At 36.8% G+C, this 12,589-nt stretch overlaps 1 protein-coding gene across 2 annotated transcripts; it reads left to right on the forward strand.

Annotated features, from left to right (window-relative positions):
• LOC109333864 (probable protein phosphatase 2C 25) lies at positions 515-3,854 on the forward strand. 2 transcript variants are annotated; one of them, XM_019569446.1, is made up of 4 exons: positions 515-1,082; positions 2,439-2,777; positions 3,264-3,443; positions 3,566-3,854. In XM_019569446.1, the coding sequence occupies exons 1-4, from the start codon at positions 654-656 to the stop codon at positions 3,725-3,727; spliced, it is 1,110 nt and encodes a 369-aa protein (XP_019424991.1). In that variant the 5' UTR covers positions 515-653; the 3' UTR covers positions 3,728-3,854. The 2 variants fall into 2 exon arrangements, with proteins under 2 accessions (XP_019424991.1, XP_019424992.1); XM_019569447.1 differs by having other exon boundaries at positions 3,571-3,653.

Genomic DNA, 12,589 nt, shown 5'->3' on the forward strand with positions numbered 1-12,589 from the left:
GCTACCTCCTTTCTAAATAATATCATCTGTCATTTAAAATAAACCTGAAATGTTCTCCAATTCTAAATCCAGATTCTATCATGTAATACTATTTTTTTTTAAGAATCAGATTTTTTATTAAATTAAAATTAAATAGATCAAAATCTTATAAATTTATCAGAGTACGATCCCATTTCTTTAAAATACTACAATATGAAATCATATATAATTTTCACAGCATACCTTTGAATAGGACAAATGAAAAAACCAAAACAAAACGAACTAGTCCACCTTGTGCATGTTTGTGCCAATTCCATAAATCTAGAAAGAAACGGCCGCTCAAATAGCGATATGAAATCTTATTCCACAGCAGGCTCAAATATTGTTGTGGTGAAATTGTCAAACATTAAAGAATAACGTTTATAGTAAGATTAAAACTTGACCAAGCTTTTGTTGCCTTATCTATCATTACCATAAATTAACACCAAAATGCTGGGGTTCCTAATTCCTACTCTCACCCATATTCTCTCCTTTAAATACCATCTCATTTTCTGTTTTCCTCTCTCATTTCATTTCACATTATCATTAACCAAACAGCACCATAACAAAAGCGAGATAGAACATTAGAACAAGAAAGACCACATTCAACATTTGTAACAACTACAATAAAAACAATGTCTTTCTCCGTTGTACTTTCCAATTCTCCTATCTTCTCTCTCTTCCCTAAAAACAAAAACTCAATCATTTCTTCTTCCTCAGAACCTCTTCCCCTTCTCCCTTCAACGACGTCGTCTTGCTCCTCACCCTCTTCACCTTCTTCACCATTCCATTTCGTCCTGCCAAAGACAGTAAATGGGTTTTCCGGTGCGGGTTCGGCTCCATCGTCGTCGGCGTTGAAGAGGAAGAGACCTGCAAAGCTTGATATACCCGTTGTTGCGTCTCTCACTGTTGGGGTGCAGGATGCGGCGGTGCCAATGGCGGAAGAGAGGGACGTGGTGGAGGTGGAGGGGCGTGGTTTTGCTGTTTACTGTAAGAGAGGAAGGAGGGAGCACATGGAAGACCGTTACTCTGCTGCCGTTGATTTTCATGGAGAACCAAAACAGGTAGTTAGAAAAATATTATCTTTTGGCAATGAGAAATATATTTTTTTGTCTTTTATTGGTATTTTTTGTGCTTGGACTTATCTATGGGTTGGTCAATGATGTAGAGACTGCTGTCCCTTGATCAATCATAATGAAATAAAATTGATAAAGTTATGAATAATTTTTTTTTAACCTTCAACATGGGTTATGAAAAGATTTTAATGTTATAAATAATAAAATAGTTGTTAATTTGAAACATGTATTTTGTAGTAGTAATTGCTGTAATGAATTTATAGTTGCATCTCCATATTACAACTAGATTAAATTTATATTATTTATACCATATACCAATGTTTCAAATTGCATATCACATCATATTAGGCAGTTGCAAAATTTTGGTTGTAGTAACTGCCTATGATATTACAATTGTAGTATGACATCAAATCACAATGATGCAATCGTAATGGGTTATAACGCAACCGTAACGGGCTATAATGCAACTACATTGGACCGCATTTGAGTCGCAATAGACCACATCGATATTAAAAATATTTTTTACTCACAAAATAGTTCATACCACAATGGTTATAATCCGCATCGCAACTGCCACACTTACAACAGCAATCACCACAATTTAAAACACCGCCTTATACATTTGTCTGTTGAAGTTTTGGATATTTGCGATATCCTTTAATTTGTTAGACAAATACGTGAATTATGGACATTTAAGAAGTATCACAGACATTTTCTTGTAATATATCGCAAACAATCACCTTGCAGCGGTTAGGGGTGTAACCGTGAGCGTCTAGATGTGAATGCATATGTGTGCTTTATTTGTATATAGGTAACTGGAAGTTATATGTTGATAGCTGATTAAACTGAAACAGTGCTTCAAAGGTAGCTCATCAATAACTTATCAATATTTTTATGATTTTTGGAAAGGAACTTGAAGCACTCTTTACAAAGCTAGTTTTCATACTCTTTATACATTTTTTAAAGTTAGAAACTCCCTTCATTTGTTTTTCTTAAACGGTTCTAATAACTTATTTATTGAGTCAAAAATATATAAGTTAGCTAAAAAATTATAAACTTTGCATTGTAGAACAGTATAATGTTCGAGACTCTAGGTTAGTGGGGCTGGGTATGAGTTATATTATCTTCATGGTTGTTTGCAACGTGTGAATCAAAATTGGTTTACACGGATTTGATAATTACTTGTTATATGTAAAAGTACTCGATAATTACAAAGATCATAATTCATCTTAGGTTGATTGGGTTTTGCAATAGGTACTTTTTGTTTCCCATACCTAATGAGCAAAAATTGATGCAGGTTCAATCAATTCTAACATAGAAATTTTTGTTTTATGAGCACTGCAGGCTTTTTTCGGCATATATGATGGGCATGGAGGTACGAAAGCTTCAGAATTTGCTGCCCATAACTTAGAAAAGAATGTCATGGATGAAGTTGTAAGTAGAGATGAAAGTGATGTTGAGGAAGCAGTGAAATGTGGTTACCTCAACACAGATTCTGATTTCTTAAAAGAGAATCTACATGGTGGCTCTTGTTGTGTAACAACATTGATTAGGAATGGTAACCTTATTGTGTCCAATGTGGGTGACTGTCGCGCTGTCATTAGCAGAGGCGGTGTAGCGGAAGCACTCACATCTGATCATCGACCTTCAAGGGAAGATGAAAGAGAGAGAATTGAGACTCAAGTAAGCAGTTGTAGTGATAGAAGTTTCTCTTCTTGACAAAAAATGAAGTACAATTCTAGTGTTTATGGTGCGGTTTTTCAATAAGAGCAAAACATGTTGCATGTGTTAAGTTTTCTGCAACATCAAGAGAACTATTTTTCTAAATTTGCCAACAGTTTTACGTGTAGGTCAAAAATATTGTAGTGAGGGTAAGCCTGGCCCAACTCAATGGTTACTTGATTGTGACCTGGAGGTCGTAGTTTTAAATCATTGAAGTAATCTCTTCGTACGGGAAATTAAGCTTGTTTAATCTAATTTTTTTAGACTTCACTAGGTAGAAGACTTGTGCGCAGCCATTTTTTATCACGTGTTATACTTTTATTAAAAAAAACATCCCTAGCACTTAAGGAATTTTACAGAAGTTTAACCCTTTTTCTTTAGACTTCTCAATGTTGAAACAATTGTTGGAAATGTGTCAGATTGTTAGTTTGAATTTTATTTATGTAGGGTGGCTATATTGATATATATCATGGTGTTTGGAGGATCGAGGGATCCTTGGCTGTTTCGAGAGGAATTGGTGATAGACACCTAAAACAATGGGTTATAGCAGAACCTGAGACCAAGGTGTTCAGAATTGAACCTCTACATGACTTACTAATCTTAGCTTCAGACGGATTATGGGAGAAGGTATAGAACTTGTACAACCGAGTTCAATGTTAACAATTTCTTCTTGAAAATTATGAATGATATTTTTACTCAACTATGTATTGATTAACTAAACAAGTTTATCTTTTTCATTCATGTTTAAGGTTAGTAATCAGGAAGCAGTAGATTTTTCTCGTCCGTTTTGTGTTGGGAGCAATAGACAGCAACCGTTGTTGGCTTGTAAAATGCTTGTAGACTTATCTGTATCACGAGGCTCGATCGATGATATAAGTGTCATGATAATCAAACTACAGAACTATATTTGAAGTCTTATATTTATTAGGTAAAATTAGATAGTATGGGGTTTCCAACAAGGAGTTTATTTGAGAGATGTTGTAATGATGGGGAAGGGCGTGTAGCTATCGTGTGGATAGTCAGTTATTTTAACACTCAAATGTACTTGTTTTCATCATGTCAGGTTTGAATAAACTTTTAAATTGGTACTAGAAAAGAATGTTTGGGAGTATAAGGAGACTCCATGATAGGGCCTTGGAACTATGCAGAAATAGTAAGGGAATATTAACAGTAAGAAGATAAAAAAATGCAGAAAAGGGATAATTCTTAATCATTCATAGTCTCCACGCATCAACAGCCTTAGGTTTTAATACAGAAGCTAAAGAATTTAGGGTTACACTAATGGATCTGGGCTGTTCACACAAGCCCAGTTTGGAAATAGAAGACATAATTTTAATTGATAACTAATTTTACTGTTTCATCACAAAGTCTGAGAACCAATTGGGCTTTTGTTTAATTCGTATGGGCCTTTGCAACTCATGTTCAGCCCTTATAGGAACTGGGTTCCTATCATCACTCAGCCCTTGAAGAGACACCTTGTCCTCAAGGTGTGTAGAAGGTTCTGTGTAGTGGATTCCACGTGGATTGGTGATGCAACGGTTGGCACTGTTAAGTGGGGGACAACTAGATTTAGTGGACGGTTGGATCATCATTGGCGCCATTTTGGGGGATTGAATGAACCCTCCAAATTGAGCTTGTCGGGAAACGTGTGTTTGACTCTTGGAGACTCCTTGGGACGCGGCAGTTATGAATGCCTTTGCAGAATCTGGCAGGTAATCCAAGGGTTGGAGTGGAACTCCCAAATCCAATGGATCTGCATGCACTTGGTGAACTGCCCGAGGAAGCAAAGTGGTACACGACTTTAATGCCTTATCAATGCACTTTGCAGAAGACAAGACAAGGTTATTTACTTTCATATTATCACCATCAATTAAATCTCCCACACTATTCTCTCCCCATGCCTTCTCTTCTGCTCCAACACGGTTTGGGTCTCTCCCTTCAACCAAACCGCGATGCCTCTTCCCTGGATTCTCGTTCAGCAATGACCATTTCTTGTGCTCCATATTCGCACTAGACCGTGAAGCAGAAAGCGGTGGTCCATCCATGGCCGACACACCGTTCTGGACTGGTGGTTTTGGACATGCTTCCGTCGGGGGCAGGTCAATGGTATGAGCATGTGGGTCACCATGAAAACGGCGGAGCAACGAAATGTGAAACACTGGGTGAATACGAACCGAAGAAGGGAGGTCGAGGTGATAGGCCACTAAACCGATACGTCGAATCACTTTGAAGGGTCCAAAAAAACGACGTGAAAGCTTATGAGAACGACGACGGGCCACAGTGTTCTGCCGATAAGGTTGGAGCCGAAGGAGGACCCACTCCCCTTCTACAAAGGTAATGTCTTTTCTTCCTAAATCAGCTTGTGACTTCATGCGTTATTGAGTATGAAGGAGATTTTTTTTTAGAGTGACTAACACTTCTGTTCTAGTTTGTAACATATCTCGAATTTGTGGATTGGTGATGGAACCCGGGAGATAGTCACGAAGAGACGGAGGTGTTCAGCCATATAATGCTTCAAAATGTGTAAGCCGAAGGGAGGAATGCAGCTTTGTGTTGTGCCAGTATTCCGCAAGAGAAAGATGAGCAAACCAGCGAGTTGGATGTGTACTGGTGAAGCAACGCAGGTAAGTTTGTAGTCCCCTATTTACAAGGACGTCCCCAAGAGCTTAAAAAGCTCTTTCCAAAACCCACTAAGGAAAACCGGGTCTCTGTCGAAGGCGATACTCTTTGGTACACTGTGGAGTTTGCATACGTCGTTCAAGAAACGACGTGCCAAAGATTCTGCCGAAAATCGTGCTGGTAAGACAATAAAGTGGCAGTACTTAGTAAGTCGGTCCACAATAACCCATATCACGGTGTGCCCTTGTGATGGAGGTAAATGGGTTATAAAATCCATAGAAAGATCTTCCCACACCCGTTCTGGTATTTGTAATGGCTGTAATAATCCTTGTGTTTTCTGTGGCAGGGATTTGTTGGATTGGCAAATGGTACATTCACAGACGAATTTCTTGATGTCCTTGCTAACCCCAGGCCACGAGCATGAAGTTGTCAGTCTAGCCAAGGTGGATCGCCAACCAGAGTGTCCTGCTACCGGGGTTTCATGAAATTCCTTCACCAAAGTCAGTCGGAAGTCTTCAATGGCAGGTATGAACAGTTTCTGTTGATAAAATAGATATCCGTGTGAAAAATGGAACTGATCGGATATGTTTTGTTGTATAACTGCTTGCCTAGCTGGTGTTTGATAATAAGAATGAAGTCTGTCCAGAAGTTGGGGAGTGACGGAAGTCATGGAGTAGCATTGGCCAAATTCTTCGGAGTGACACCGGGACAATGCATCAGCTACACGATTTGAGGTACCCGGTCTATACTTTATATCAAAAGTGAACCCGATTAATTTTGTAGCCCATTTTTGCTGCTCTAGTGTGTGGAAACCCTGAGTCATCAGGTGTTTGAGACTTTGTTGATCTGTGTATATGTTAAATTTCCTACCAATAAAGTACTGGCGCCACTTTTTTACAAATTCTGTGACGGTGAACATCTCGCGTACATATGCTGAAGAATGTTGCATTCTTGGTGTCATCTTCTTGCTAAAGAAGGCCAAAGGGTGACCTCCTTGAGACAACACTACACCGATAGCTACCGCAGAGGCATCAGTTTCCACATCGAAGGTCAAGGAGAAATCAGGAAGATGCAGCACTAGAGTTGTAGACATAGCATTCTTTAGATTTGTAAAGGCACTTTGTGCCTCATTTGTCCATGTAAAGTTTTGTAATCTTAATAGGTCGGTGAGGGGAGCGGCGAGTGCGGCGTAATTCTTTACAAACTTTCTGTAGAAACCGGTGAGGCCTAAGAAACCCCTGAGAGTCGTGTGAGAACGTGGCTGAGGCCATTCCTGCATTGCTTTAATCTTGTCGGGGTCAGGTCGGACCACCCCGGCTGATATAATGTGGCCTAAATAACTAACCGTATCAACCCCAAACAAACATTTGGAAAGCATTGCATAAAACTGGTTAGCAACAAGTAGGTCCAATATGATGCTCAGATGCAATAGATGATCATTTAAACAAGAGCTATAAATAAGGATATCATCAAAGAAAACCAGAACAAACCTCTGCAAATGGGGCCTTAAAAGGTCATTCATTGCTGCTTGGAAAGTGGAGGGGGCATTTGTTAGCCCAAACGGCATAACTAAAAACTCATAGTGACCATCGAACGTCCGAAATGTTGTCTTTGCAGTGTCATTGGTATTCACTCTTATTTGATGATATCCGGATCTTAAATCGATCTTGGAAAAAATGGTGGCTGCACCGAGCTCATCCAACAATTCATCGATAGTGGGGATCGGGAAGCGATCACGAATGGTGATTGCATTGAGAGCCCGATAATCCACACAAAATCTCCATGTGCCATCTTTTTTTTTTACTAGCAAAACTGGGGAAGAAAATGGGCTAGTGCTGGGTGTTATAATTCATTCTGTTAACATGTCCTGGATCATTTTGGTCATGATGTCTTTATGTGAGTGAGGGTATCTATAAGGTCGAACTGAGACTGGGGCAGTGTTTGGGAGTAGGGGAATAGAGTGGTCATGGGGTCTTGAAGGGGGTAGGCCATGGGGGTTGTGAAAATTTTTGTCAAATCTCGTGAGGAGAGTTTGAATTTGGGAATTGAGTGGAGGGGTAGTAGTGGTGTTATTAGTAGGACCATTGAGTAAGGGTAAGAAGGTGATTGTATGGAATGAGGCTATAGAATCAGTGTAGAGGAGGCGAGACAATTGATGAAATGTTGAAGGGGAAATGGAAGTAGTGGTCTCACCCTAGAGGGTGATGGTGTTTTCCCCCACCTTGAAAGACATGGAGGGAACCGCGAAATTTGAGGTGACTGGACCTAGTGTTCACAACCACTCAATACCTAGCACCACGTCAGCCCCTTTGATGGGTAGTAAGCAGAAGGGAATGTAGAATAATTGGTTTTTGAGTTGTAAAGGGGTGTTGGGACACAAACCTGTACAATAAATATAGGCACCATTGCCTACCATGACCAGAAAATTTGGAGTGGGATCGACGTCCAACTGTAGGTAGTGTGCTAGGCGAGGCTAAAGCACATTATGGGAGCTTCCGGTATCTACCAAAACAACCTGCGATGGAACCTTGAAATCGCAGTGTCTTAGGTGATGGTTGGCCTTCGAGAGCTTGTTTAGATAGCTGAAAATGAATAAGCTCGTCAGGAGAAGGTTGAATGTCTTCTTCTACTGTTTCCATTGAAGACAAGAGTTGTTCCTCGGTGGAGTCTAAGTCATTTACTAACATTAGCATAAACTGTTTTGGTTGGCATTTGTGACCTGAGTGATATTTTTCATCACAGTTGTAACATAGACCTTGGGCACGTCGCTCTTGCATTTGTGCAATCGTGAGACGACGGATTGGTAAGGCGGTTTGGTTAGGAGGATTTGTGGATGTGGTGGCTGGTTGGTATGTAGTACGTGGATGTTGTGGTTGGTTGGAGTGGGGTGGGAAGGGCGGAAATCTGTCAGTTCTTGGAAAAGTGGGTTTGGAGTCTTTAATCTTAGATTCCACCAGTTTTGCTAAACATAAGGCATCTGCAATGTGTGTTGGGCGTAACAAAGCCCACTCGCGCCTTATCTCAGGAATAAGGCTAGATAAGAAACAGTTTAAGATGATTTCAGGGGATAGTCCCCAAATACGATTGCAGAGTTTTTCAAATTGGCGTTGGTATTCGGCCAGTGAGCCTGTTTGTCGGAGTTTAAACAGCTCCGCTTGGTGATTTTCATAGCATGAGGGACCGAATCTAGACTCCAAACAGCGGGTAAAATTGTCCCAATCCAGAAAAGTGGCATTGTGAAAAGCCCACTTGAACCAGCTTATGGCTTCTCCTTTCATATAAAATGAAATGATGTGAAGACGTTGATCTGGTGGAACTTGGTAGAGTTGAAAAAACTGTTCAGCTTGGAACAACCAGTCCAATGGTTCAGATCCGTCAAATGGGTTTAGCTGTAGTTTGGGGGGTCTAGGTTGTGAGAGGGTGAGGGGGGCATTTGGGGAAATTGTGGTCGGAGGTATGGATGAGTTAGGGTAAAAAAAGGTGAAACAGGGGAATGTGCATAGTTTGGGAGGTTGTTGGGGGACTGTAGTTGTGGTGGTGGGTTGGAAATGTTAGGATTTGGGATAGGTAGGTTGGAGGACATATTTGTGGGTAATGGAACGTTTGGGTTAGGGTTGGAGACATGTGAGGATCCAGGTTGAGTGAGGGACAAGTGCGGTGGTTCAGGGGGTTGTGGTGGGATAATATTCATACCTGCTAATTTTTCTGTAATACAACGTAGAGCTTCAACAATTGATTCATGCCTAGAGTCTTGCTACTCTTGTTGCTCCTTGAGTTTGTCCGTCAAGATCTGAACTAGAGTGTCATCATCATCTTTGTTTGTAGTTTTAGGAGGCATGGTATCTCTCAATGAAAGCACCAGATTGATAGGGCCTTGGAACTATGCAGAAATAGTAAGGGAATAATAATAGTAAGAAGATAAAAAAATGCAGAAAATGGATAATTCTTAATCATTCATAGCCTCCAGGCATCAACAGCCTTAGGTTTTTATACAGAAGCTAGAGAATTTAGGGTTACACTAATGGATCTGGGCTGTTCACACAAGCCCAATCTGGAAATAGAAGACATAATTTTAATTGATAACTAATTTTACTGTTTCATCACAAAGTCTGAGAACCAATTGGGCTTTTGTTTAATTCGTACGGGCCTTTGCAACTCATGTTCAACTCTTATAGGAACTGGGTTCCTATCACTCCATCTTGATTATGAATGTCATCAAGCCTGTATAGAGCATAATTATCTAGCATGTCATAAGTATATGTGGTTCATTTGGACATGTATATTTCTTCACCTTTTATATTATTTTTATGAGATATTGTTTATGATGATATAGTAACTTTATTTAGAGTAATTAGTATTTTTATACACATATATGACCAGTGAAAATATTTGCTTATATTTTTGTAATAGCTAAGGGGAGAAGGCCAAAAATTAACATAACTGGAAGTAGTTATCTTTGCATAATTTTATATACGTAATAAATATTGAGTGTAATATCAATGTATTATGAGTTAATGATTTATACATATTAACTATTTCATTTACTATTACTATTTATTTGTATTACTTTTTTTAAAAGTTAATGATTATTAAATATGAATGATAGATGATGTAATAACAATATATAAACGTCACACTAGAGTATACATTAGTTCTCATTAATATGTAACTGTTATATAATTAACTTACCTCAAATTAGTCTTACTATTATCCCCCTTTACACACAGATTGATGTTGACATATAGTTTCATGCTCATTACTTTACTTCTAAAAGACAATAAAATTGACATATTCGTATAATAATGGTTTTAAATTGCATTTTTGTTCCTTGTTTTTTTTTGTTGTTGTATGATTTCGAATCAAACTACAACTATAAGTTGATATGGTTGCTACATAGCTGTTTTGACATTCTCTATAGAGAGAAATTATGCCATATAAAAAAATAAATGAAATTCATATGTAAAAATTTAAATGAAATTCTAAATCTATGTATTAATTGAAGGGGCTGATATAATTACCAAAATAATTATCTTCTATGATTGATACTTGCATTTAAAGGGGTATATTTGTAATAATATTTTTTTTTATTTAGAAAATTGTAAAATAAAAATGTGTGTAGTATCAAGTTGCAATAATTGAAGAGTGCAAATTGCATTTATTGCAACTTTTTTTCTCTCTACCTTTGGTACAAATTTTTCAAATTTTACACCTTTTTCTCTTTACATTTGCAAGCCTCCTCACTTTCTCTCTCATTTTCTTTCTCTTTTATTTCTTTCTTATCTCAGACTTCATCTTTCCTTTTCTTTCTTTATGATTTTCTTTCTTTCTTATATCAAACTCATCTCTTTCTATATTCTCTCTTTTAAATGCACATCTCATATTCTTTTTCATGCTCTTTTCTCCTACGTTTACTCACTCACTTAAATATATGTTTTTTGAAAGGTATAATTTTTTCTTATAACTTATTTTCAATTTCTTGCTTTAACTTCCTCATCCTTAAAATAGATCCATAGATTTTAGGTTCTAAGGTATGATTTTTCATCATAACTTAGAACTTTTCAGTATTATTTTAGATATGCGTGTTATTTTAGTGTTACTGATAACATTTTTAGTAGATTAAACATTTTTTTTTCATTTTTTAGTTCAACATTTAAGAATAAGATCACATATTTACTTAAGAAGCTAATACTTTTTAGATATTTTTGTTTACTGAACCTTATTTCTATTTTTTTAGCTCAACATCACATTTTTGGTATGATTTTTTATACTGAACTTATTTTTGTCATTTTTATTCGATTAATCATTTTTCTTGTTTTTTTGTTCAACATTTACTTACCACGTAAATTTTTATTAGTAAGTTAATATTTTTTTGGGTCATTTTTGCTTAATAGAGCTTATTTATTGCATTTAAAGTTCAAGATACCAATTTTTCCTTCCTTTTAGTGTTTGCATGTTTAAAATGGGTGCATCAAAGAGCAAGAAAATTTGTATTTTTTCCACCTTTTCTGTTTTGTTCTTCAAAGCAATCCCTCCTCCGACAGCCACACATCAAAGCTACCATCCTGGCACCACCACTGGGCTGTTATAGTACTCAGGTTACTCATTTAGATATAACTATCTTATCATTTTATAAAAATAATTTATCTCTTATAAAACTAACCCATAACTTTAAAGTATATACTTTGTGATCATGATATTTTTATTGGGTTTAATTTCAAATTTGGGAACCACTTAAGTAAGAACTTAAATATAAAAATATAGAGACAAAAGATGTGTATCAACAATGCTCACACCCACAAATAAGGTAATTTCCAACGTTCCTTATATGCATTCTTCTTTCTCACTGTGCAATCAACTACTTCAACAACAGAGTATTTGCAATAAAGCAGTGCATTTGATAAAGAACTCACATGTTTTGATAATATGTCAAACAATACCTTTGTTTTTATTCTATTTACTGAATACATCTTTTCTAAAATAGATATAAAAATGAGTTTGAGTTGGATGATATGTTTTGGTAATTCATAAATAGTTTTATTCTCATTGAGAATTTGAAGTTGTGAGCATCAATGGGAAATTTCACTATTGGAGTATGATAGTGTATATTGTATTTCTGATACTTTTTTGAAATATCAAATTTCCACATTTGTATCTCTCACACAGGGTGCCTTATTTTCATTCAAAAAGAAGGATGTTTGAGGTAGGTTAATAATCAGTCATAAAAACAAGGGAGGTATATGATTAAAGTAAAAGTTCACATTCTTAATCTTGGTTTTATAGCAAGGGTCTATGATTGTTAATTTTTTTATTTAATCCTTTGAAGTTCTACCATTTAATATGCATGATTTTTTTTTGTTAAAGGGTAATGTTTTAGTTAGATACAAATTTTTTCTTTTGTCAAAAGTGAAGTCTTTAACCCTATAACAATGTGGTTAGCTACTTCAACTGCAGATTTGTAATAAATAAGCCACCTAAGTCTCCATTGAGTCACATGATTTATGCATAAGGAGTCCTAGACAATTTAATCAACATATACTTCTCACATATTGACATTTCTAGATTACACTAAGTTTCCTTAAAATTTTAAGCAATGTTTTATTTATTGAAATTATACTTCTTTTATATTATTACTCTACTACCAATTTTTAAAAATT

The sequence above is a fragment of the Lupinus angustifolius genome, chromosome LG19 (assembly GCF_001865875.1).
Source record: "Lupinus angustifolius cultivar Tanjil chromosome LG19, LupAngTanjil_v1.0, whole genome shotgun sequence".
Taxonomy (NCBI): domain Eukaryota; kingdom Viridiplantae; phylum Streptophyta; class Magnoliopsida; order Fabales; family Fabaceae; genus Lupinus; species Lupinus angustifolius.

Excerpts from the sequence above, each read along its gene's own strand:
- LOC109333864 (XM_019569446.1), top strand. The coding sequence starts at position 654 with ATGTCTTTCTCCGTTGTACTTTCCAATTCTCCTATCTTCTCTCTCTTC. Across the intron at positions 2,778-3,263 it reads GAGAGAGAATTGAGACTCAA|GGTGGCTATATTGATATATA; the intron begins GTAAGCAGTTGT and ends TTATTTATGTAG. Across the intron at positions 3,444-3,565 it reads CAGACGGATTATGGGAGAAG|GTTAGTAATCAGGAAGCAGT; the intron begins GTATAGAACTTG and ends TTCATGTTTAAG.